General features: G+C 42.1%; 1 protein-coding gene across 6 annotated transcripts in view; it reads right to left on the bottom strand.

Moving 5' to 3' along the window:
- The window catches only part of KALRN (kalirin RhoGEF kinase), a 746,508-nt gene that overhangs the window by 506,702 nt on the left and 213,650 nt on the right, over window positions 1-26,156 (bottom strand). For all 6 annotated transcript variants that reach the window (XM_043525781.1, XM_043525782.1, XM_043525784.1 and 3 more), the window contains exon 2: window positions 10,482-10,556. In XM_043525781.1, the coding sequence (XP_043381716.1) occupies window positions 10,482-10,556 (75 nt within the window). The remainder of the gene's footprint in view (window positions 1-10,481; window positions 10,557-26,156) is intronic.

The raw sequence follows: 26,156 nt of genomic DNA, 5'->3' as shown, positions 1-26,156 counted from the left end.
GGAAGTTGAAGCTAGTCAAATTCAGACTGCAAATATGGCTTATATTTTTAACCATTGGAACAACTTACCAAGGGCCATGGTAAATTCTCCATCATTAGATCAAGATTGTATGTTTTTCTAAAATATATGCTATAGGAATTATTTTGGAGAAGTCCTATGGCCTGTGCTATATAGAAGGTCACACTACATGACCACAATGGTCCCTTCTGGTATTAGAGTCTATGAATCTATGGTACAGTACATCCGAAAGGCAGCTGTTGACAGAGCATTGTGTGTAACAGCTCCTCAACTTCGAATTCCACTCCCATTCCTCGCCTGAAACAGCCTGACTGAGTTGACTTTCCAGGCATGCGGCAAAACCCATCTGTATGAGTTGGCATCTGGGGTGGTGGTTGGGGATAGGGTTTCTTATGGGAATATGAGGGATGAGGAGATTTTGATTTGACTTGTAATGTGTTTTTGTTGACTGGTGACTGTGTTTGTATGTGGAGGAATTGTGGGGCAATATGCTCTGCCTTGGTAATCATTTTTGTAGTGTAACTGTAATTGGTGGCCAGGCCTGAGATAAGCAGTCTTTTACATGTACTTATTTAAATCTAACTAAATTTTAAAAACCCCTGTCAGTTACCCCACTGCAGAAAAATCTCCCCCATATCATCCCAGGAAAGGTGAAGAAAGTCAGGCAGCCACAGTTGTACAGCAGCCAACTCCAAGTTGATCACCTGCCTTGCCTCAATCTGCCTCTCTGATTTGATATCAACACAAATAACCATCAGGAACCCTAGCTTCTGATGTTAATCAGTGAAGATTAACATGTATTCAATTGATTTTAATTTGACTGGCTGAATGGATTTTACACACCCACGGCATGTAAACGAGGCCCAATTACAGCCAAGTAGGGGATTTTGCAAATAAACAAAACACCCAATGAGTTGGACCCATGTTGGACTTATGTACTGGTTTCAGGTGCTTTCACTGTTCGCACACCTGAATGTTTACGGCTACACTTTTTACTTCCTTGCTACCACACTACTGTATGGGAACCGACTGGCACTGAACTGGCAGGGCCTTGGCTGGAGCAACTCTACAAATGCTATGAAAATGAGTTTCCTTATAATTTACAAATTTCAGGATAAATATTTTTAAAAGATAGTCTCAAAGCTTTGCTTCCCATAGTCGGCAATCATGGCCAGTTTTCATACCTCCCCGTATGAGGAAGATGTCTTATATGGCTGAAGCCCACTAGTCTAGAGGTGTGGCACTAACCGCATGTTCAGTTTTGTGCCTTGGCACTTGGGAAAATGCCATATTTCTGCTTGCATGAATTTCATGCAGGGAACATCTTTTCAGAGGTCAAAAATCCCACTAAGAGACAGCAAAGGAAACAAATATCACCTGGAAAAATCAACAACCTCACTAAAACCTGTGGCTGCAATCTATAGGATTGTCTCAATTTAAAAACAAGTCACCTCCTTGGGTCCTCACACTCTGGGACCAGCCTCTCCCCAGCCCTGACAATATTAATAAGTAAGGCTTGGTTTAAATATGAATGAAAAGTTGCTCCAGTGATGTGTCTTAGTGCATTTCCCTTAGGGTAGATATCTGAAACCTGGAATCTACTAGAAGTGCTTCAGGAACAAGGAGTGGATATAGGATGACACTGCTACCACTAGGCACTAGATCAAGCATTTGGAAAACCTGTCAAAGTGTCTCTGTGGCTGAGTGTGCAGAGCTTCCTGAAGGAACCCTCTTGGGCCAGAAACAACCCGCCCTTGATTCCTCCACCAGGACAAACACCACTGTCCTCATCAAGAAGCAAGGATGTTTACTGAGCTATAGAGAGCTTTCAGCACTGAGTATGTGTGTCGCTACTGTATCTGTAAGGTCTAGAAAAGTGTGTTACAGAAGTCAAAAGACTGGTCAGTTGGTAGCCACTTTGCAACAAGAGCAGGGTTGGAGGCACCAGATGTAGCTTGTATATAAGGATTCTCTTGCTATGCAAACAATTTGGGGTTTTTGCCGTTATTTTAGTCTTCTTCTTGTTGTTACTCTGACCCAATTAAAGTCACTGTGGTCAATTAAAAGGGCTATTTGGGTGATTGGATTTCTGGACACACAACACTTAGACGCCTATGTAGGTTGTCTTAGAAACCAGTGCTGAGCGCAGTGGGTTTGTATTGAGTCCTGATTCTAATTTGGAGTCTAGCAAGGTCTTGCGAGCCTATGGGAACAAAATTTGGGAGGGTGAGATTTTTACCCTCTCGTTTGTCTAGGGCTAAAAGCACTTGAGCTTCATTGGTGATTCAGCCAGTCAGCACAGGTGGCCTCATTAACCTTAAACAAGCCAATTAAGGAAGCACATAAAGGAGGTCTCTCCCTACTCAGAAGGGAGACAGGTGGATTGCTTTTGGCAGGCTGTTAGTGTCTAGGAGCCAGGACAGTGAGTGCTGGCAGATACTAACTAATCTCTGCTAAAATGGTTTGATTTAAACCACAGCTATTGTTAAAACATATGGAGAGAAATATGGCCACTGACTCTGCACCCTGCTAATGTTTTATCTGAGAGCCACAGCAACCTGTGAAAAAAGCCAGAAACCATCAAGAGAGTTTTTATTTCTCTTTCAGTCTTAAACTCTTGGTTAAAGCATCTATGCAGCTGTGCAGACCCAGAGCCCCATCCACATCTCTCCCTATAGGTTAATTTATTTCTCACAATATCAGCAGGTTCAGGTCTAATCAAAAGTCTTGGTGGTTTCATAATCAGAAATCTTCCTTTTTCCCTTCAAAGCAAATCCTGAATCACTTCATCAGCAAATGCTAAAGGAACAAAATGACATCCCAAACAATGTTGTTTTAATTCTAACAAACTAGTTTCCCTTTTTATCATTATGATCAGTTTAAAATCACACCTAAGGTTGGTCAAAAATGAACATTTTCTGCAACAAAAATTTGAAAGAAATGAAAAAAGTTGCATTTGAAATTAACAAGAGAATTTTTCTTTAAATGAAAAACATCAAATTGAAACAAAAAGTTTAGCTTTGGGGTTCTCCCTCTTTTCTTTTCCTTCTCACTGGAAAAGAGGGGGAAACAACATTTTGATTTGAATCAAAACTTTAATTTGGATGAAAAATCTTTTATACAAATATTTTTGTATTGTTCTAAAAGCTTTTTTTTTAAAACTTAAAAATTTGATCAGCCAGCTCTGTTCACAATCCAACATGTTCCAGAGTATTTCAGAAATGGGTATCTCAGTCTGCTCCAATGAGTTAAGAGCCTCCCTAACAGCAGAGATGGGCCCAAGTGGCAAAATTTGGATCTAAACTTTCTTAAAGTTTAGGAGGATTTTCAATCACTCCCTCTCTAAGAGCAGGATTGAGCTTTGGGAATTAGCAATGCAATAAATGAATTACACAGGGTACATCTAAAGGAAACTACCATTACAGATATGTGGTCCGTGTACCTCTAGATGCGGTCAGGCCTTAATGTGTCAGTATCAAAGGGGTTTTTAGGGAAGCCAGTGTCTTCCACCATAATATTGCTTTACCTTTGAGCTTGATTTTTCCAGACTCATGTTGAGGCTTAAAAACTAAACAACTAAAGGCTTCCTCTTTGATTCATCCTGTCAGGCCTAAATTTAGTAAATCTTAATTGCAAGGTTTCAGAGTAGCAGCTGTGTTAGTCTGTCTCCGTAAAAAGAAAAGGAGTACTTGTGGCACCTTAGAGACTAACAAATTTATTGGAGCATAAGCTTTAAGTGAGCTGTAGCTCACGAAAGCTTATGCTCTAATAAATTTGTTAGTCTCTAAGGTGCCACAAGTACTCCTTTTCTTTTTAATTGCAAGGGTAGCCTTTCATCTTATCTATTTACATTCAATGTCTTCCCCTCAAAGACCATCCAGTAAAGATCTCTGTCTTTAGCCTCTCAGACTTAGAAGTCACTGTTTCTTCAATTAATGTGTAAGACATAAGATGACTGTGTGCTTTTGGGGTAGCAAAGCTTAATGAATTACTGAGGGATGACAGAACTGTTTCACTGTCCAGTTGCTTCCTGTTTAGTGTCCTCTGTTGTGTGCGGTTAGTCAAAACAAAAAAAAGCCTTTGGTAAAGGCTTAGTTTGAGCTCTGTGTAATGCATGCCATAAATACATGTTCCCAAAACAATTAAACCTTTCTTCCTATGTCTATTGATTTCCCCATGCTCAGTCAGTCTCCCAGAAACTTGGAGAGCTTAAAATTTTCCATCCTTGCCTTAAAACATAAACAGATGCTACCTGTATGAAATGTTAAAACCTACATGCTGCAGTTTAGTTGGACTGTATTTGCCTGTAGAGATTGGAATTTGCTGTGAAGTGTTCTGCAAAAATGTCTTATGTATGACATTAAATAAGAACAAATGATATTCTGATGTATTCATCCTTCAGGCATCTGAAATCAACAAGATGACATTCATAACAGTGAATATCATTCTGGGGCATATTAACAGCAGTGTTGTTATGTAAGACATGGAGAATAATAGTTCCACTCTAGTTGGCACTGGAAAGGCCTTAGCTGGAGTATTGTGTCCAGTTTTGGGTACCACTCCTTAAGAGATGTGGACAAACTGGGGAAAGTACAGAGGAGAGCAACAAAAATGACACAAGGTTTAGAAAACAATCTATGAGGAAAGGCTAAAAAAATGGGTATGTTTAGTCTTGAGAAAAGTAGACTGAGGGTATGTCTACATTGCATTTTAAAAACCCGTGGCAACGAGCCTCGGAACCTAGATCTCAGATTCAACCTTGTGCTATGGCGCTAAAAGCAGCAGGGTAGATGTTGCAGCTCAGTCTGGAGTTAAGGTTTTGACGCCCACTGTCTCCCAAGGCTTCAGAGCAGAGGTTCCAGCCCAAGCCCAAATGTCTGCACAACTGTTTTTGGCGCCATAGCATGAGCCCCACAAACCTGAATCTGAAGGCCCAAGCGCTGAGACTTGGTGTCGCAGGTTTTAAAATGCACTCTAGGTTTACAGTCTTGAAATACCTTAAAGACTATTATAAAGAGGAGGGTTATCAATTGTTCTCCATGTCCACTGAAGGTAGGACAAGATGTAATCAGCTTAATGTGCAGCAAGGGAGATTTAGGTTAGATATTAGGAACAACTTCTTAACTATAATGATAGTTAAGTAGTAGAATAGGTTACTAAAGAGATTGTGGAATTCCCAGGGGATTGTCCAGGGGAACCAGATTGGGTCCCCTGGCACCCATTGCGGTGTCTGAAGAAGTCAGACCTGGCTAGCTTACCATCAGAGCCTTGAGGTAATATAAATGTATGCAGAGTGTTTGTTATTTTAAAATCTTTTTTCTTTAAATGTTTTGTTCCTACTGCAAAATAAAGAATACTGTAGTTGCAGAAGGCTGTCTGGTCCCTATATTCTCCACTAATCACAGACTCCCAAAGGGAAGAACTGCAGATATCCAGCTCAGTCGGACCTGCTGGGTAAGCACAGTTGATACATAGGGCACTGTAGCCCAAGGGCTGCTCTAAGGGTGGGACAATTGTGGAATTCGGCACCAGGCTAAGTAAAGGGAGAAGGTCTACACCTGAGGGGGTGTACTTGGACAGATCAGAAAGGGGAAATAAGTGCAGGTAGCCCTGTAACCATGACAACAACTCACCCACATAAATTCACTCTTCAAATGGACCATCTGTATTTCTCATGAACATCTGTAATCACATCCTCTAGAACAGTGATTTACAAACTTTTCATATTCATGCCCCCCCCCATCCACATCCCCCCAGAGCCGGGAACGGGGCCGCAGCACCTGGAATGTGAGGGGGAGGGGGGACTCGGACAGGTGTAAGGGGGCCGAGGCTGGGGGCGGGGCCAGAACTGGGAACAGAGCCACGGCCAGGGGCCGAGTGGCCCCTGTGGGAGTGGGACCAGGAACCAGGGCCATGGCTGGGGGCAGACCAGAGCAGAGCTAGGAGCAGAGTGGGGCTGGGTGGCGCTCCCTCCCCATCCCTGATGGGGGCTGGCCTGGGCCCCGCTGCTCCCCCCTGAATGTTCCTCTGTACCCCTCTAGGGAGGCATACCCCAGTTTGAGGACTTCCTTTCCAGAATGCTGTTTTCACCACTCCTCACTGAAGTAATATCACCTACAACATTTTTTGTTTCCTTCCTTTCTGCTCATCCCCTTTTCACAATATACAAATCAATTTCTGGCTTCCAGTTTGCGCCAATACTGTCAAACCCTTATAAAACCATTACTGATCACAGCACAATGGATCAACTGAGCAAAGCCAAGGTCTTATTATGCCATGAGCAAGTAGCAAAAGCCTCTAGTAGGCCCACTGCTTAAACTGTTTTCATGTGGTCAATTAAGAAAACAATCAAATTTCAATGATGCAGCCACATTGTACCTGCAGCTGTTAGGATTGTGTCTCTGTTTGTTAGGACTGGAAATAGAATCCTCAGGTGCTGTTTATAAAGAATTAATATTTGATACGTATGGTAGCTCACTGGGTTATTAGAAGGAATGAAGAACCAGTTCAGAGAAAATCATAGCCTTCCCCACCTTCCAATCCTCCAGAGGCAGTTCTAGGGCTAACTTTTAGGTGGGACAATCTAACTGGTCTTAGCTGCACCTCAACTCTGTAATTAGGGTTGCCAACTTTCTAATAGTAGAAAACTGAACACCCTTGTGCTGGCCCTTTCTCCGAGGCCCCTCACCTTTCCCGCCCCTTCTCCGAGGCCCCTCCCCTGCTCACTCCATCCCCCCTCCCTCCACTCACTCTTCCCCACCCTCACTCACTTGCTCATTTTCACCAGGCTGGGGAAGGGGGTTGGGGTGTGGGAGGGGGTGAGGAATCCATCTGAGGGTGAGGGCTCTGGGGTGGGGCCATGTATGAGGGGTTTGGGGTATAGGAGGGGGCTCCAGGCTGGGGCCAACGGGTTCAGTGTGCGGGAGGAGGCTCAGGACTGGGGCAGGGGGTTGGGGTGCAGGAGGTGGTGCGGGGTCTGGAAGGGAGTTTGGGTGTGGGAGGGGGCTCAGGGCTGGTCAGGGGGCTGGGGTGCAGGAGGGGGTGAGGGATGCAGGCTCCGGGCAGCGCTTACCCCAGACCGCTCCTGGGAAGGCCGGCATTTCCCTCCGGCTCCGTGCCCTGCCCTGCCCACAGGCATTGCCCCTGAAGCTCCCATTGGCCACAGCCAATGGGAGTTGCAGAGCCGGTGCTTGGGGTGGGGGCAGTGCGTGGAGCTTCCATGGCCGCCCCTACACCTAGGATCCGGAGGAACATGTTGCTGCTTCTGGAAGCCGCACAAAGCTGGGTAGGGAGCCTGCCTGCACTGCCAACCAGAGTTTTAACGGCCTGGTCAGTGGTGCTGACTGGAGCCACCAGGGTCCATTTTTTGACCGGGTGTTCCAGTCAAAAAACGAACACCTGGCAACCCTATCTGTAATCAAGGGCACTCTGAAAGTCTCCATACTGTTCTGACACTACTGGACTGCACTGTAAGTTCCTGCTGTGTCTGTTTTTGACCCTCCCTATTGGAATGCACATCACTTGGTTACACCCTCCTATTAATTGTCCATCTCACCAATTTGAATGAATGGTTGGGAGACTCAAAGCAATGATATGGGATCACAAAACAGCAGCACTCACAACGTGCTAAGGGTTGGACAAGTACAAAAGATATGGCTCCTGCTATGAGGAGTTTATTTATACTCTAAAGACCCAATCTTACAATAGGTCGACCTCATTGTAGGATCATGGCCTAGAAAGGAAAGACATAGCCACCGACTACGGGAAAGGAAAACAACATACAACTAAATGAGCAGATCAGAATTGACTGTGTACTGATACATTTTTTTTTAATATCAAGATTTGGAGACCATCCCCAAGTACTCTATAACTTTGGCATATGCTTCTCACTGGAGTTAATTGTAATATATAAAAAAATCTTTGATATAAGAATAATTGAGTGAAGAAAACTAAAAATGACTTTTCTCTTGAGGACGTTTATGCTGATGTATAGACTTCAAATCCAACACTCACACTACCAGTTCTGACAACACTACAAGTGAATTATTTTTGTGAGACTCAAGAATTTTCTCATCTTTCTTTTTCTAAGCAAACATTTTCTCCTTTGTGGTCATGCCATATTCTAGGAACGTGTTCCATTTTAATTAAAAGAATCTAGTAATCAATTCACGTACAGAGATCCGTTTCTCAATCTGTCTCATTACAATGACACAGAGAGAAACTGAACTGTACTTAGACTCCGGACTGAAGAATGATGCTGGAACTATAGTAATAAGATTCTGCAGCCTCATGCATTCCATCTTCAAAAGCCCCTGGCAATTATTACCCCTATTCATTGTGTAGAAGACTCTGGAGAAGAAGCTGTAAATTGTGAGCTAGCTATTTAGCTAGCTGTGTCAAGAATGATCACATTTTCATTCAGACAAACTTCAGAGACCAATGAGGCTTTCAGGGAAAAGCTTTCCCAAGTATACCTGTCTGCAGTGAATCACAGTGAAAAACTAAAGAGGAGCATACAAATGTTTGGCAGCAATCCTTTAAATTTCACAAGCCAAGCAGGTTCGGGCCAGGTCAGTACTTAAGGAGTTAGTAATTCAATGAGTGAAGTTTCCCCTTTGAGTCAGAACTGAACCCAAGCCACAGTGTGGAGTTTCAGATAAGTAAAACCAAGGTCCAGACCACTTGTCCTATTAAAGATTCCATGAGTTTCCATATGATGCCATGGTCATTTCCAAGTGAATAGAAATTCCAAGTGTTCCAAGGCCCCATAAGGGGCCTGGCTCAATTCCAGCATAATCCCTGTCTGAATCCTCTCGTGCAGGTTCCACTGAACACGCTGTTCAATTTCAATTCCTGTCCAAAACAGTTCTGCAGTTGCTGTGCTCTGTTAATTGTCATGTTCCACCTTCCAAAGAGGCTGATGATGGGATCCTGCTCTGTAGTTTAAGTACATAAAACCCATTGAGATGTTCAGAATGAAACACCAGTGTAAGATAAAATGACTGCGTCTCCCAGTTCTACTAGGATAGTCTTGGTTTTTCATTTAGTGTCTTGAGAACTTCTTTTCAAGACACCTGAGATGTCCCAGTTTAACTGTGAGGTTTTCATAATGACAAAAATATTTATTCAAGTCATATTGCTATCCTGGTATAAAATACTTTCTACACCTGTTTCATTGTCATCACACAGTGAGCATGTTTAACGCCAACTATTGATCAAGGCCAATGTTTATCGTGACTTGTCAGGCAATACCATTGCAGTATGAGTCTAATGAGTCAATGTTCTAATCTAATCTAGTCACCATAAACCCCTGCTCTTGTGCCTCGGGGAGCAGAGGGCTGCTGAAGGAGATGTAACTGACAGACTCTCTGTCTGTTGCTTCCCTCCTCTCTGTAGTCAACAGAACCACAGAGAGGAGGGAAGCAAGAATTAGAGGGGTGCAAAAGGAAGAGGGAGAGCTGTTCCAGGTGGAGCTTTTCTTACCCAGGAGAAAAGGTCAAAGAAAACAGACAGAATGCAGCACACTGGAATATTTCACAACTGTAAAACTGCTGCCACTAAAATGTCCCTCTGTTATTTTGGAAATATGATCATCTTAGTATAAGATTATCAATCCATACTTCCTCATCCCTCCTACCCCAGCAAGTCCTAACATACTTTGATAGAACCTCAATCCAACCCATGCTGAAAGCACCCCAGCCCAACCTCCACTAGCTAGCCCATCTGCCCCAGATGTCTGCACATCTGCTGTGCTGAGATTGTTCCTCAGAATGTAGTTTTGTAAATCAATGTGTAGTGTCTTCTGGGATCCTTGAGGGTGAAAGGTGCTATATTAATATCTCATCATTATCCTTCACTGGGTTTTCTGAAAGCTGCAGGCTGCAATTAGAAACTGAATACACAGCAGAGCGTAGAGTATGGTGCTTTCTGTAAAATGTGTATAATGCTGTTTACTGGCAAAGAGTCCATAGCAGGATGCCAGATGTGAACCTCCCAAAACTCTGTAGTAATGTAGACCTAGATTGAGACTTTGTCCCTGAGGGCTTATCTTTAGAGTAAGTCCCAACTGGAACTGCTAATTCAAAGATCCCTGAAATTTGGGAACATTTGGGTTCACATCTTAATGGCAATCCTGACTTCATGCCAGGAGTCCATTTGTACTGCCTATTTACCTATCTCCCAGTACATGAGGCATAGTCACGTAGGGCCAGATTCCAATACCCTTACACATGCTGAGTCGGATCTTGTTCTGCAAGTAATCTCATTGAAGTCAGTGGGACTACTCATGGAGCAGAGCATTATTCAATGTCAGTACAGATATCAGAAACTGGCCCTTAAATGTCTGTGCAGTGCTGTGAAAATGTAAAAAGTTGTTGTCTTTGTTACTAATGAGCTCCTCATCTTTTCATTGGCATGATGCTCTGCATCCTCTGAAGAGAAAACAAATGAAAGGATGAACCCACCTGACACAAAGGCCACTTTCTCCTTTAGTATTGGAAGGACATCAGCAGCTTTTAAGCCATCATTTCGAAAAGACCCTGCAAAACAGAGGAGAATAACAATGCCAAATTAGAAGGGATTGGGCCCTGGATACAGCTACCTACACACTCCACTTTGCTCAAATCAAATAACAGAAAGTGCTTTTCTGTAATTTATAGGCTATGAGACAGATTGTAGTAGTTGAGACACAAACAGCATTGGCTTCCCCAGCAATTTATTTATAAGGGGAAAGTCAGAAAGAATCCACCCAGGCTATCTCACTCTTCAGAGTGCTGTAGGGTCAATAATTTTCAGTCAGAGAATCAATTTTTTCCCCTCCTTCCTTATATAGGCCAGACTGTGGCTCGCCCTTTGCAGGTGCATAGGAATGGAAGAGCGTGACCTTCCCCGTATACGCCCCTAAGCAAAGCCCAAGTACAAGTGAAGTGGGCACTGCAGCGCCTGCACTAATCGAGCATCGTCCCTGGTGACAGATTCACCAAAGGGGTTGGGTTTATGTGGGGCCTGGTCTTTTCCCCTTCAGTATAGCTGGGCTGACCCAAGGGGAGAGTCTGTTGCACCATTTCAAAGGGTAGAGGACCTTGTACGAGTCCTGCAGTTTACATGAACTTTGATGTGCTGTTTACCTTCCCCCGCAGTTTCAGAGACTTCACCCCCTCAAGGAATTTCACCAATAAATCACTGATTTTTCAGTCCCTTGGAAGCACAAGAAGACATGAGTTTCCTACTCTTTCAAAAGACAAGAGCACATTCCTTATATACCATAAGCCAATATTAATGTCCCACTGCAGGCCAGATGCTGCTATTCCATCAGCTGCTGTTGAAAAATGAGCATTTGAAGGACATCTTTGCAGTTGCCATGGACTACACAGCAACTGTCATCGCATAGCAAACACCTATCGTAAAAAGATAGCTGCAATACAACTTTGAATCCACCACGGTTACATGGACACAAAAGGTTACAGGGTGCACTGAAACACTTTATTTTTACCTTTAGCCTTTCTCAGACAGACGACATCCACCATTCGTCTGAGAGAAAAGCAGAGCGTGAGATAAACCTCTCTCTTAGAAGCAGCTCTGTTCATTGGCCTGAAATAAGGCGTTTCACTCCAGCTATAACATCTGACTGCCTTGTGTTGTTCAACACTCTGTGGTTTGTCTTGTCACAGCTGCTGAATGCAGCACCACTCGCGGAGGATTTTTAATTGTCTGAGATTGAATGTGGATGGAAAAAAAGCCCCTCTGAGTATTTTGTCATGTTCCATACATTATTTACACAGCAAAGACATGGGATCTTTATCCCGGCAAGTCTGTGCAATCAGTAAGAGGTGAACTAGCCCTAGCATATACAATAATACAGCAGGCTACCCACATTTTGCAAGGGTGAGGTCCTTACTGCAAATTTGCAGACAGCCGAACAACTGCACCTAATCTGTACATATACTATTATTATTACTATTAAAGATAAGTTAGTGTAGCATTCTAAATTTACAGTCTGTATTTGCTTGCGTAATAACCTGCCTTGCATATGTGATCATGTCATCCTCTAGTGGCTGACCCCGTAAGTACAAAAGGCTGCCGTTTGCCATTGCAGAAGTTCCTATTCAATTCAGCTGGTCGAAAGAGGCCAGCCTGTGTTTGTGGTACTAAATGGCTCATATTTGATCCATCCTGATAGCAGTGGCATATGTATAGCCTCATAAAACAAATGTATTATGCTGGTTCTTGTATCTTTCTTGATAAAGGAATAGGCACTGCTTGCTGGCTGAGCTCCCCAGAAGAATATAGCAGTAGCTGATTCGATTTGCACTCCTCCTGCACTTACAGGGAGAGGGTTTCCATAACCTGCATCTTAACCCCTTTCAAGGCTATATTTGAATCTTGCATTGCACTTTAAGAACCCTGATTTGTGGAATGCTCTCATGTGCTTACCTTTTGGTACTCACTTCTGATAGCTTCAAGAGCAAATAATTTGCATGTATTTATGAAAATTGAGATAGAAAGGAGAGAGGTGATTGATTTACTGCAGGTCTTGGATAATAGTAATTTAGCCTCCGACAAAATTTTAGGATGATTTATGCAGTTATTTACCTAACCCCCTTATTCAATCAGGGATCTGGGGATCAGAGTGGATCACAAGCTAAATATAAGTCAACAGTGTAACACTGTTGCAAAAAAAAAGCAAACATTATTCTGGGATGTATTAGCAGGAGTGTTGTAAGCAAGACACAAGAAGTAATTCTTCCGCTCTACTCCGCACTAATTAGGCCTCAACTGGAGTACTGTGTCCAGTTCTGGGTGCCATATTTCAGGAAGGATGTGGACAAATTAGAGATAGTCCAGAGAAGAGCAACAAAAATGATTAAAGGTCTAGAACACATGACCTATGAGGGAAGTTGAAAAAAATTTGTTTGTTTAGTCTGGAAAAGAGAAGACTAAGCGGGGACATGATAACAGTTTTCAAGTACATAAAAGGTTGTTAAAAGAGGAGGGAGAAAAATTGTTTTTCCTAATCTCTGAGGACAGAACAAGAAGCAATTGGCTTAAATTGCAGCAAGGGAGGGTTAGGTTGGAGATTAGGAAAAACTTCCTAACTGTCAGGGTGGTTAAGCACTGGAATAAATTGCCTAGGGAGGTTGTGGAATTTCCATTTGCTCTTAAAAATCTCCAAACACCTGTCAGGAATGATCTAGATAATACTTAGTCCTGTCATGAGGCAGGGGACTGGACTAGATGACCTCTTGAGGTCCCTTCCAGTCCTATGATTCTAAAACAAATCATAAAACAAACCAGAGCAACTGATACATTAGCTGCACATGATCCTTCTTAGGTACCGAAATAGAGCACTGAGCCAAATTTTTCCCTGATACAACACCATTGACTTCACTGGAGGAAGAACTGTACCCAATGTTACCTTGCATATGTTGAGGGAAACAGTGGATCCAGTACTGCAGACTGGCCAGTTTCTGCACCACTGAAGTTAATAGGATCTTTGCCACTAATATCAGTGGGTGCTGACTGGGCACTATGTGAGTAAGGCTGGAGAATTGGGCCATATGTATTAAATTAATAGGGTCTTCTCAGCCTGATGCACCAGGAGCAAAGCTCCATGGGTTCCAGAACAACTTTGAGTGACCTCCCACTGGACCAGCACAGCAGCAATACACTTAGTTTCCATGGTGATGGTACCTGCACCTGCACCTGACTCAGCCTCGGAACTGCACCTGTGGTAGATTCAGACCCTCTTAATGAAGATGTTACAACAGCCTTTATTAAGAGAGCATAGGTGCGACGGAAGGTATGAATGGGCACAACAATGAGGGTTTATAGATGCAGGTGTGTGCATACACTTATAAAACATACTACAGTACTCTTCAGTAGTGGTCAAAAACACTGAAGAGACTGCAAGCCGTGGGCCAACTCATCAGCCAGGGCACCAAATCAAGCTCCCAACAGTATCAAATTTACAGCCCCTTTCTTCAGGGATGGGTTTCTCTCTCAAACACCAAAACAGTCCAACATAAATCATACAGGTAAACCAGGTCCTTTCCCTTGGGCCAGGGTCCTCTGTAGGAGCCCACCCACTCTTTGCAGCTCTCTCGCCCAACAAAGCTGCTTGTTGGTCTTTTACCTAAGAACCTGGGACCAGACTTTTAAAGATAGGGTGCCTAAATACCTTTAAAAACTGGCCCCAGGTGACCTGCAGGCCATCACCTGATCACTGGCCTCAAACCTGTCACCTGGGAGGCAGCTAATTAGTCACAGGTAACAACTCCTCTTAAAAAGCCAGCCCACCCTGTGGCAAAATACTACTGTAAATTGTATTGTTTTGGACCACTACTGTATTATATTGTAGTCTTTTTCTAATAAGGGTTGCAGGGGAGGGGTACATATGTGTTTAAAGGGAAAGTAGAGGATCAAATAAGATAAAAGGCAGCCCAAAAATCAACAGCAACCCAGCCTCAGAGAGGAACTGGCCCAGCAAATATGCTTTCTCTAGTTTATAATTTATAAACATGCCCATTCTTATTATTTTTAGATTAGAACATTTTCATACCAACTACCAGCTGTTTCTAATACATTGGTTTCTGATGTGTTTGTTTCTATTTCCAAATGCTATGTCATATGTGCATGACAGTGTATAATTTTTCCTATGGAATCCTGTGTATACAAACCCCAGGTCTGATTAATACATAAAACATGGCACCAATAATACCTAGCATCCAACTACACACATCTTTACCCTCACTCTGCCTTCTAAGAATGGAGCTAGCCATTGGCAAATGATTGGGAGGAAGGACAGAACTGTGGTAAAAGTACAGCTCTGCACTGAAAAAAGACTGTAAAAACGTACTCCCTAGATCAGCAGATCTGCTGACTTTAAGGGCAAAATACAAATTCTCTCTGTTCTTTTCTCTTATTATTCCTTCGGGACCAAGACAGATAAAAGTGAGCTAGATTCCAGTCCTTCTGCATCATCAGTGGAACTGTTTGCTCATTTCCAGTCACTAATTCACCAATTATGAACGGGAATGGGACTACACAACAATATCTCTCCTGCTCTTTTGATCTGTAGATCTCAAAGCACAGTACAAAGAAGGTTAAGTATTGTTGTCCCAGTTTTACACATGGGAAAACTGAGGAACAGCCAATGAAGTGGCATGCCCAAGATCACCCACCAGGATGGAGCAGGCTCAGATAGATTCCAGGTTTCCTGAGTCTTAGTCTAGTGCCCCAGCCATTGGACTACAAGTGTCAGTGAAGCATAATTAGTCCTGCCAAACCCTTTATTATTAGTGATGGTGTGAGATCATCAGGTTTACAGGGTTGGCGGTTAGAAAAATTCTTCTTGTAAACTGAGCCCATTTGATATGGAGTCACTGAGAAATGACAAACATGGAACTAATCCCATAATGCTATTTTTACACAGTCACTTTTCACATCAGAACAACACTTCAAAGCAGTCATTTACCCACCTCAAGTTCTCTGAATGGGAGATCTAGTTTTAGGTGGGGCACAGTAACCCAGACACCATATGATTGAGGAAGGGAGCTTGAGGAATGTTCCCATGAAAGAACAGTCAGTGAAACATAGCAAATTCAAACCAATAAAAGGAAATACTTTTTTCCACACAATGCATAAATTAGCCTGTGCAACTCATTGCCACATGATATTGAAGTCAGAAGCTCAGCTGGATTCAAAAAGATTGGACATTTACATGGATAACAAGAATATCCAGGGTTATAGTAGAAAAGATTAATAATATAGACAAGAGCTTTGGAAGGGATATAAACCCTCAAGCTTGGGGTGTAAGCCAAACTCTAATAGTTAGAGTTAGTACAGTAAACTATCCCTGGAGACAGGTTACCCCATAACTGCCTACTTCAGGATTTCTTTCTCGAAGCACATAGCTTTGGCCACTGTTGGAGACAGGATACTGGACTTGATGGGCCAGTGGTATGATCCAGTCTGGCTGTTCCTAGAAATGATTTAACTCTAATCTGGAAAATGCAGTATTCTCTCAATTTCAAATAAAGATCAGCTGTTAGAAAATCCGTGGAAATAGTTTATACATAGAATGAGTATGTGTCTGAAAAAAGAGGGCATATTGTCAAAGCACTGCATGGGGTTACAGTCATGTGACTTTGATGGGAGTTACTCATCTAAAACTCCATGCAATGTTTTAGGAAAGTAACCCCACATTTTTTAATAGTTCTCAGAACAGATTTTACCACTTAAGGAACTTTGGCATTAAATTGGGCCAAACCCAACCCTTGTGTAACTTCACTGAAGTCTATGAATTATGGTGGGATGAATCTGGGTCACATAGACTTTGTTCCTTCTTCTCTTCACTAAGGCCCCTCCTAGAATCTTTTTCTGTTTTTTTTAATAATCTTTTCTTCTGAATTTTTGAGTCTGTTTTCCTTCATCCTTCTTTTGGTCCTAAATCTCTGTTGATTTTATTATTGCTTGTCTTACAGCAGCACCTGGTTGCACTAAATAATATCAGTGCTAGGCACTGTACAAACACATAGTAAGAAACAGTCCCTGCTGCAAACATCTTACAATGGAAACAGCCAAGACAGATTAAGGGTGGGAGAAAGGGAGTATTATTTTTCCCATTTTACAGATGGGAAATTGAGACACAGAGAAATTAAGTAACTGGCCCAAGATCAGACATGAAGTCTGTCTAGAGCTGGGACTAGAACCCATATCTCTTGAGTCCTAGCCCAATGTCTTAACAAGACCTTCCCCTTTCTTCTTGGAGGATGCTATAGTTCTTTCTTCTCTAAATGCTTCCCCTTTTCTTTTTCATATTTTCCCCTCTCTCCATTACTTTTTTTTTTCCAGTATTTTGCCCGTTTTCATTTATTATACTCATTCTAATTCTTTCTGTTCCTTATTACACCCTGTTCTCTTTCTGTCTTAAGTAGGGTTGCCAACTTTCTAATAGCAGAAAACCGAACACCGTTGCCCCACCCCTGCCCCAAACCCCCACTTCTCTGAGGCCCTGCCCCTTCTCACTCCATCACCTCTCCCTCTATCACTTGCTCTCCCCCACCCTCACTCACTTGCCCATTTTCACCAGGCTAGGACAGGGAGTTGGGATGCGGAAGGGTGTGAGGGCTCCAGCTGGGGGTGTGGGCTCTGGGGTGGGGCCAGAGATGAGGGGTTCAGGGTGTAGGAGGGAAGTCTGGGCTGCGGCAGGGGGATGAGGTGCAGGGGGGAGTGAGGGCTCCATCTGGGGGTGCAGGTTCTGGAGTGGGGCCGGGGCTGAGGGTGCAGGAGGGGGCTGTGGGCTGGGGCACTCAGGGCAGGGATGGCGTGTGGAGCCCCCTTAGCCATCCCCAAGCCAGAGGGACATGCTGGCTGCCTCCTGGGAGCCAAAAGGAGCTGGGCAGGGAATCTGCCAGCCCCACTGCTCTGCCAACCGGACTTTTAATGGCCCAGTCAGCGGTGCTGACAGGAGCCGCCAGGGTCCCTTTTCGACCGGGTGTTCTGATCGAAAACCGGACACCCGGCAACCCTATTCTTGAGCTCTCTTGGTCCTTCCTGGTTTCCCATAATGCACTCCATTTCCTCCTTTGGTTCATATAACCACAGCCCCTCCCCTCTTAACCTTCTGTGGCAATTAAAAACATTAAAGTTTGTAAAGGGCTTTGAGATCCTTGGATGGAAGGCAAGAAAGCAATGTCATGTACTATTATTATAAATTATATTTATTGTTCAAACCCTGCAGAGTAAAAGCAAATCCTGCCCTAGCAGGGTCAGTGAGGCGGAGCCAAAACAGTGCCTGATGGGCTCTCTGCCACCAGGAATATGCTGGTTTTAGACAGATTTGTTCAGAACCAGACAGGGGATTGTGTGGTAGAGCACATATTGCTGAAGAGAAGCAACACGTGCTTCCGACCAGTGTTTGCAGGCACCATCTGGCTGAGACAAGTGGTGTGAATACGCCCCCTGTCTGTTGACCACACCTCTTGTGAATGTATTGCAAAAGAGGAGTGCATTACTCCTTTTCTGTTTACTCAGGAGCAAGAGGGTCTTCCCCTCCCTTTCCCGCACCTGGTGCCCAGATGGTAAGATTTTGCCCAAACCAAGGTCATTCCTAGACTAGGTAGAATCTCATTTTCCATTCTCATTCTGTTGAGGGAGTTAAAAAAGGAAAGAAATGAATCAAATCTAAAGACAGAAAGGCATGATTAATCTGTAAAAATCATTATTGAGTTCTGAGTATTACTGAAGCTTAACACCAGGATCTACAAACTTCAGCAAGAGCCGAGATTATTATGCTACTTAATAACCAATTAAGAAAGTAAAATAATATCTGTGGAGTTCACAATAATCAGTAACCACTACAGATTTTCAGGTTAGAAGGCAGTGAGGTCAGGGCAAAAGGCAGATTGAATGAAACCAAAGCAACAAGGATAGAAAAGTAGCGGTCTTCTACCTTCCATTGTTTGCCTTCTCAATCAATAGGATCTAATTTAGTGTTCCTGCCATATGTTGTCTCTTTCCTAAATGAATTTGTGTTCAAGTGAATGGGCTGCTTGAATTCAACACACACTGAACAGGAGATGTGACCAAAGTGAGCAATGTTCATCTGGGGAGCACAAAAGAACCAAAACCCAACATTACAGGTATTTTCCATGGAACTGTAGTTTGCCTGGACTGTACTACTTACACTTCACAGAACAGGAGCTAGAATCTGCTTTCAGTTACACTAGTGCAAATGCAAATAACTCCTTTGTCCTCAATGGACTTGCACTGCTGTAACGCCAATGTAATTGAGGACCCAATTCAGCAAAGCATTTAAGCACGTGCTTAGATCCCTTTGACCTCAAAGTGTACAAGTTCTTTGTTGTATAGAATGTACTTTAGTATGTGTTTGAAGTTAAACATATGCCTCAGTCCTGCATGGAATTGGGACCTGACAGTTGACTCTAGCTCTCAGGACGTTATGAATTTGAACTGTAACACTTCCCCTAGTACTATACGGAGTAAATCTTTGTATGCTGCTAGGCATAGTGTACACATACACATGCAATATAGTCTAAACTGTGTCCTAGTGAACTTTTTAAAGAGTTCAGTCACAAGAACCATGGAAACCAAACAGACAGTATGCACAGCAGACTAATACCACTGGTCCATATGCCAAACAATTTATCCCAGCCAAGACAAAGGTTATATTCATCTTACACTTGAATTTATTCTAAAATGAAAAAATGAATATCCTTTTATATGTATTACTTAGACCCAATCCAAAACTAATATTTTTTTATGTTTCCCCATTCTATCCTTCCTTCTATTAATTATACAACATGATTGCTTTCTGCAACATCCCCTCATTCGGAGCTATTTGATAACAATACTCAGCCCTTCAAAGCTCTGCCAATACTTGTCAGAGATCCAGCAGCTCTTGCCCATTCTGTAGTGGAAAGTCTGTCTCTCAAATTTCCTGTCACTTAGAGCCTCACACAGGGGCAGCCACTGTGAGCTAAAACCCTCCCCCATTGCCTTGTCTGTGACATTAAGATCTGGCAGGTTTTGTCAATTTTTTTTTTTTTTTTTGGGGGGGGGGGGTTGCTGATTGCTAAAATTGTTATTCCCTCCACGAGGCACTTGGCAGCACCAGGCCTCACAACACAGCCTCTGAATATACAAACATCTAAACTGTGGCCCCACAGCTTGAGAGGAGGCCAAATAATAGGCAAGGCTTTGATAAAGATACACCCACTTGTATCAAACATGCAAATTCATCAGCTTCAGGGCACATGTGGCCTCTTACAAACTGCATTCAGCATCTGAAGTCAAAAACATGACACTTTGTGTATTACACCTCAGCTAACAGCCAGACTTTGTCTTTTCATATGAAGGCACAAAACTACTCAAAGCACTAGAAGAAAACTGAATTAATGTACAATCTGTGGTGAATGCTATACTTTATGTCCATCAGCAGGGGATTATTTTTATTTTATTTTAAACAAACACTAACAATACTATGAGGATGTAACTAATGCAAGTCACACTTTAGTGGCATTCCTTTTTTATTTTCATCTGGGGCTTGGGATCAGTCTAAGAAGTTTCATTTCTTGCCCTCATAAAAGTAACAATTCTTGGCACTCCTATAATGCCTTTAGCCACCATAGCCCTAGGGCTAGAGCACGCGCCTCAGAGTCAGAAGACATGTTTTCTATTCCTGGCTCTGCTGCTATATTGCTCTGTGACCTTAAACAAGCTGTTTTAACTTCTTTGTGTTTTAGTTTCCCAACTATAAAAGGGAAATAATGGTTACCCACCTTTGTAAAATACTTTGAGATCTGTAAATGAAAAGTTTTACAAAAACATTGAATGTTGTTATTATCTGAAGATCTCAAAGTGCTTTACAAACATTAATTAATTTAGCGTCACAAAGCCCCTCTGAGGTAGGAGATCAGAATATTTCCCTTTTCAGATGGGGAAACTGAGGCACAGAAAGGTTAAGAGACTTTCTCAAGATCACTTCGGAAGTTTGTGGGATCACCTGATGCCAAGTCTTGTACTTTTAGGGCTCAAAACTGCAAGTTGCTGAACACTTGACTGCAAAGGGAACTGAGAATAATCAGCACCTTGCAGGACTCAGCCTTTAGCCAGAAAACCATCCTTTTCCTCTTATACATTTTTGTACTCTACAGCAGGGATGGTCAATAGGCAGACCACGGGCCAAATCCAGACCACCAGACACTTTTGAACAACTGCAAAATCTTTTATTTACTTATTACCATCATTATTGTTATTACAGTGTGAAAAATGTTTCTCTGGTTTCTGGACCTTGACTATACCTTGACCAAGAAATTTGAACCTTGACAAAAAATAATTGATTACTCCTGCTCTACAATAACTGTCAAAAAGACTACTGCCTGTAACATTGTTAGTACAGGGCTAGGGACCATTTCTACTCTAGAATACTGTCAGTTGCTTTAAGTAAGGGCGTTTTCTCTGACCAGGCCTTATGTGTTTGAACATTTCCTTTTCATTTCACTCTCCTTTCAGTCACAACTGAATCCCTTATGGAAACATTCTATAGAATTTAGTAACCCTATAAACTGTTTTAAATCTGCCTATGGGTTTCTATAAGAAGGATAGGAGTACTTGTGGCACCTTAGAGACTAACCAGTTTATTTGAGCATGAGCTTTCGTGAGCTACAGCTCACTTCATCGCTATGCATCCGATGAAGTGAGCTGTAGCTCACGAAAGCTCATGCTCAAATAAACTGGTTAGTCTCTAAGGTGCCACAAGTACTCCTTTTCTTTTTACGAATACAGACTAACACGGCTGTTACTCTGAAACCTATAAGAAGGATGTAATTCACCATTAAAAACTCTACAGATTGGTACAGAAGGATCTCATTCTGCATTAAATTCTGTAGGTTAGAAAAATTTCTATAAGCTACATTGATTTCATTCTTGGTATTTTCTATAGGCTTTTTCCATAAGTGTTGTTGCAGGACATCAGCCTGCACCTGTAATTCATCAAGTGACATCATTAGGTCACCCACCTATCTAACAGAAAACCAGATTCTCAAATTCTAGAGGTCTCCAGTCCCCAGTAACTTTTCTAGGATGAAAAAGTAAAATATCTAATTATGTACAACATTCAGGAGTGAAACCCTGGCCTTACAAAAGAACCATATGCCAGTGCCTAAAGTGGGCTTTCCAAACATCTGCTTCCCAAGGGGATTTAATGCCAGACAGTAAGAAAGCAACTTTAATTAGAGGCCAATTCAGATCCTAGTCTCAGCGCCTGTAACTTTCCTAAGAACCTTAACAAAATCCCAAACAATCAGAACTGCATTTTCCCCAAAATTAAAAACAATCTGTTAATTTCTTCTAAGACAGAAACCTTTTTTTTTTTTTTGTTATTCTTTCTTTAATAGAGTGCATGTGCTCAATCCTAACACATACAAATACACCAGCAAAGTTCCCATTGACTTGGATGGGAGAAGGATTGGGTCTTGTGTGAATGGCACTATGTTTTTTCAATTAAAAATAATAATCCATCTTTGGTTGTGGTTCATGTTATACATTCAGAAGCACAGGTCTAATTATTAATTAGTTCTCTTTAATCTTTTTATTCCTTGGTTTAAGGAATAAATTCCTTGGTGAGTTTGTCTGTCTCACCAACTCTCCTCATCTGAAGAGAAACTTTTCCTCCCTTGTTTATATCTCTTGGTCCTACTCTCATTCTACCATTGCTTAGGATTTTAATTCCATAGATATTATTTATTTCTGCAGTGTGTTTTCAGATCCAGCTAGTTCAAAAGACTCTAAATGAAATGAGGGCTGGATCCTGCAACTGATATGGATAGTCCTTATTGAAGTGGCTGGTCCCTCTTTGGTGAGGAGGCTCACTGACTTCAGTGTGAATTCTTGAATGAGTAAGGATTTGCCATTTAGAGCCAAACTGATCCATGGCATAAGCCCACACAGAAAAGTAAGGGGGCAGCCGGCATGATCAGCCTCTATGTGGCTACATGCATCAGCAGTCACAGCAGTGCTGGAAGAGCACCCTCCAAGGGACTTCTACTCTCCCATACTGATGGAAAAGACGTTGTAGAGCAGGGCTGGGCAATTCACAGAACCATGACCCATGCCTCTGCCAGCACAGATGGTGAAGTAAACTGGGCCAGATAAAAGAGCTGACACAGTTTACTCCAATTCTGGAACAAGGGAGAATTAGGAACTAAACTGTGACTCAAGTCACAAGTCCACTGTCTTTTATTCAAGGGCCATAAGAATTGCCCACGTAAGTACACGTAGCAGACTGGACCCCAGAGTTGTTCTAGGTTTCATTATCATTGTTTCAATTATTCAATGGCCCACTCCTCCAGAAATCAGTCCCAAATAATCACAACCCACTTTACCAGATTTTATATAATCCAGTCGCCAATCACTCCAGATCTCTCAGCGCTCTCTAGTGAAACACTGGACCACAAAGTAGCATTAATTCTTCTCAAAAGAGCTGCCGTGAAATGTTCTAAGTGTAAAGATGATCAGTTTAACTTCTCAGATAGCATCAGATACCTAAACAAATCAGGAACTAACACTTTACATATATCAGCAGGGGGGAAAAGGGTAAAAAACTCACAAAACTAAATAATTTATGTCTCCTACTTATTCTGACATTTTTGACATGCATTAAACATTAATAAAAATCATTTTATGGACCGCTGAGTCATGCCTGTCAGTGCAAAATCCTCCGCCTCTCCACCTGCCTCTTTCACCTTCATCTAGCTCCTATTACAGAGAGTAGCCACTTGTAACTCTGACTGCTCCACAGGTTTGATCCTGGAAGGTGCTGGGTGCCCATGGACGTGAAAGAGCAAAGCCAATATCCCAAGGTATTTGATTGCAGGATTAGAAATACATTCTTAGATGGCATTTGTAGTTGTACCCACAGAGTCCTAACCCTGCTGCTGTTAAATTCAAAAACCCTGCTGTTTTGTTAATTAGTTAAGCTGAGATGCTGTGAATCATTTTGGAAAGCAAATTACCTCCTTGATTGCTAAAGACTTCCGAGGCACACTTTTTTTTTTTAAGCTTAACATTTTTTCTTCCACACCATATATGTACAGCAATTAATTACTGCCTGTCTGTGTTGAATGTAATGTCAGCCTACTCATCTTTTCAATTACTGTCTAAAGCCAATATAGCCCCTATTATCCAAATCTTTCAAATGGAGCAATGTTTATAGCCCTAGGATATATTGCTCTAGGAACCCTGAGATTCTTGTGGCAAGAACTTTAAATGTATTTGTAATGTTGAAAAGACATGGGTCACCAGTGACTTGAAAATGCAACTTCCCTTATACATGTTTTTTGGTGAAAACAGGATGAAAAAAAGTCTATGATAAAAACTAACATCACCAACTCTTCAGATCCCTTCCCGAACAAGTCACCACTTTAACTTTACTGAGCTGATACAACATGAGGTATAGTTATATAAACCTACCAGGCAGCCTTATTGATGCCTGAGACAGAAGGATATGCATTTAATCTCATCTCACATATCCTATTACACTGTAAAACTGAATGCCACAGTTACCAGAAACATGCTCTTCATCCCAAACATGCTTTACTTTAGAGAAGGGAGAAAATATATCTAATGAGATTAATCCAGCTACCGCCTAAACTCAGCAAATTAGCTTCCCCATGCTAAAGGGAGCTCAGAGCTGCACAAAGAACTCGCTACAGGTTAATGAAATCTGACTGATCTCTGGAGGGTGCAAGCTGTTACCATATAGATCCCTGACAGCTGGAGTCAAATGACCATCTAACTTGTCTATAAAGCACAGGCCACTAATTTGGAGCCCCTCCTTCTAGCCTAGTATTCTAATCACATTGCTACGTTGCAAAGGCAGAGGGCACGGCACTGACACTGTTTTCTGCAGCAGGTCTGAGAAAAGTGCTCCATATTTGGTATAATTTTCATTTTTTCCCCCAGGCTATTTTATAAAAGCCTTTTCTAGGCACATCTTCCCCTCTTATAAAGGGATTTTGCTGGTTGCTATTTCCTTTTATTCAGGTTATACTGAACATTGTGCTCTGCAAAAATGAGCAAAACCAGACAAGGAGAAACATCACATTCTTTTTAATAAAATAGTCTTGTTATTAATCCACAAGGTAGGGTTAAAAAAATCTCCCATAATAAAATGAATTTAAGGTTGTGGTCATAACTCAGGCCTATTTTAGCCCATGGTTTCTTGTACAAGACCTAGCTACTGGCTGCTGCTGTAACCCTGTTGGAATCCTAAACACTAGGGACCTGATCCAAATCCAACTGAAGTAAAGAGAAAGATTTCCATTGACTTCAATGGGGTTCAGGCCATTGGCAAAAAAGGGGCATACACAATTCCCCTCTGCCAGTTTTACTACCATGGGTAAGACTTCACTCCTCCATTTGTAATTTTTTTTCACTGCCACTTACGATTTTTCCCATTGCAAATGTATTTTTAATTGACACAATATACACTGTCCCAAGTTATCTTGTGGTTTTCCCCTCCCACCTCCCGGAACACACATATATATTACTGTTCCTAATCTTCTGCTAACAAAATAATTTTATTTGGTTGGGTCTGTGGATGTTTTTATTTTACGGCTCAACATGAAGGCTTCCATGTTGTTTTCCAGCAAACTCCAGTGTTGCTGCAGAAATGATTTGTCCATTATGTCAATTGATCAATAACACTTAGGAGTTGCCATGCTAATTCGCTTTGAAGTAAAGACTTAAATTACAGTCTGGAGTCAATAAAATGTTAGGTTTAATTAGAAACAATAACATTAAATGAAAGAGGTAAAAGAGAAACTTAGTAGTATTTTCTTATTTGCTTCTAAAGTGAAGGAAAAATGAATTTCCTACACAGGGAGACATACATGCACTAGCTCTGATCAAGCTAGCACACCAAAAATAGAAGCGTAGTTGCTGCAGCGTGGGCAGCAGCACAAACTAAGCGCTCGAGCACTTACCCCACAGTTACACTTCTATTTTTAGAGCAGTAATGCCATCAGAGCTAGCACATGTACAGCTACCCAAGCTGGAAATTACACCTCTGGCTATAGGGCAGAGATAGTAGCAAGAGCTCATGTTCTATAGACAGCTGGTTGGGGCACTAGCTGGGATTTGGAAGACCTGGGTTCAAATCCTTGCTATCCCTGATTGAGAGTTATTTGGGATGAGTGTTTTCAGATCTCTCTGAATCAGGCAGAGAAGGGGCTTGAATGTGTCTCCCCCACAGAAACCTTGGTGCCATACACACCTCTCTGCCTGAATTGACGAGCTCAGGTTTTGTTCTGAAAATGGGCACTTTGGCACAATTCTGGTTTTAAAAAAACATGAAACTTTTTGGAACAAAAAACAAATTTCAAAACTTAAAAAGTTGCTGCAAAACACAACTGTTATCCTCCAGCCATCTCTGTCTATTGTTCAAGGTGCCGTACAAATACAGAGTGGGTGACAGTCCTTGCCCTAAAGCACTTAGGCAAAAAGATTGTAATTACCTGTGTTAGAACAGTAGCCAGACTTTAGGCTAAAACTTTTAATCTTAGAAAAAGTGTTGTGGAATTTATAATGAACAGAAGAGTCCAGAATCTCAGGTTTAC

Source organism: Chelonia mydas, chromosome 11, assembly GCF_015237465.2.
Source record: "Chelonia mydas isolate rCheMyd1 chromosome 11, rCheMyd1.pri.v2, whole genome shotgun sequence".
NCBI classification, from domain to species: Eukaryota; Metazoa; Chordata; order Testudines; family Cheloniidae; genus Chelonia; species Chelonia mydas.
The sequence above is the reverse complement of the archived record's forward strand: the minus strand, read 5'-3'. Positions and strand labels throughout refer to the sequence as shown.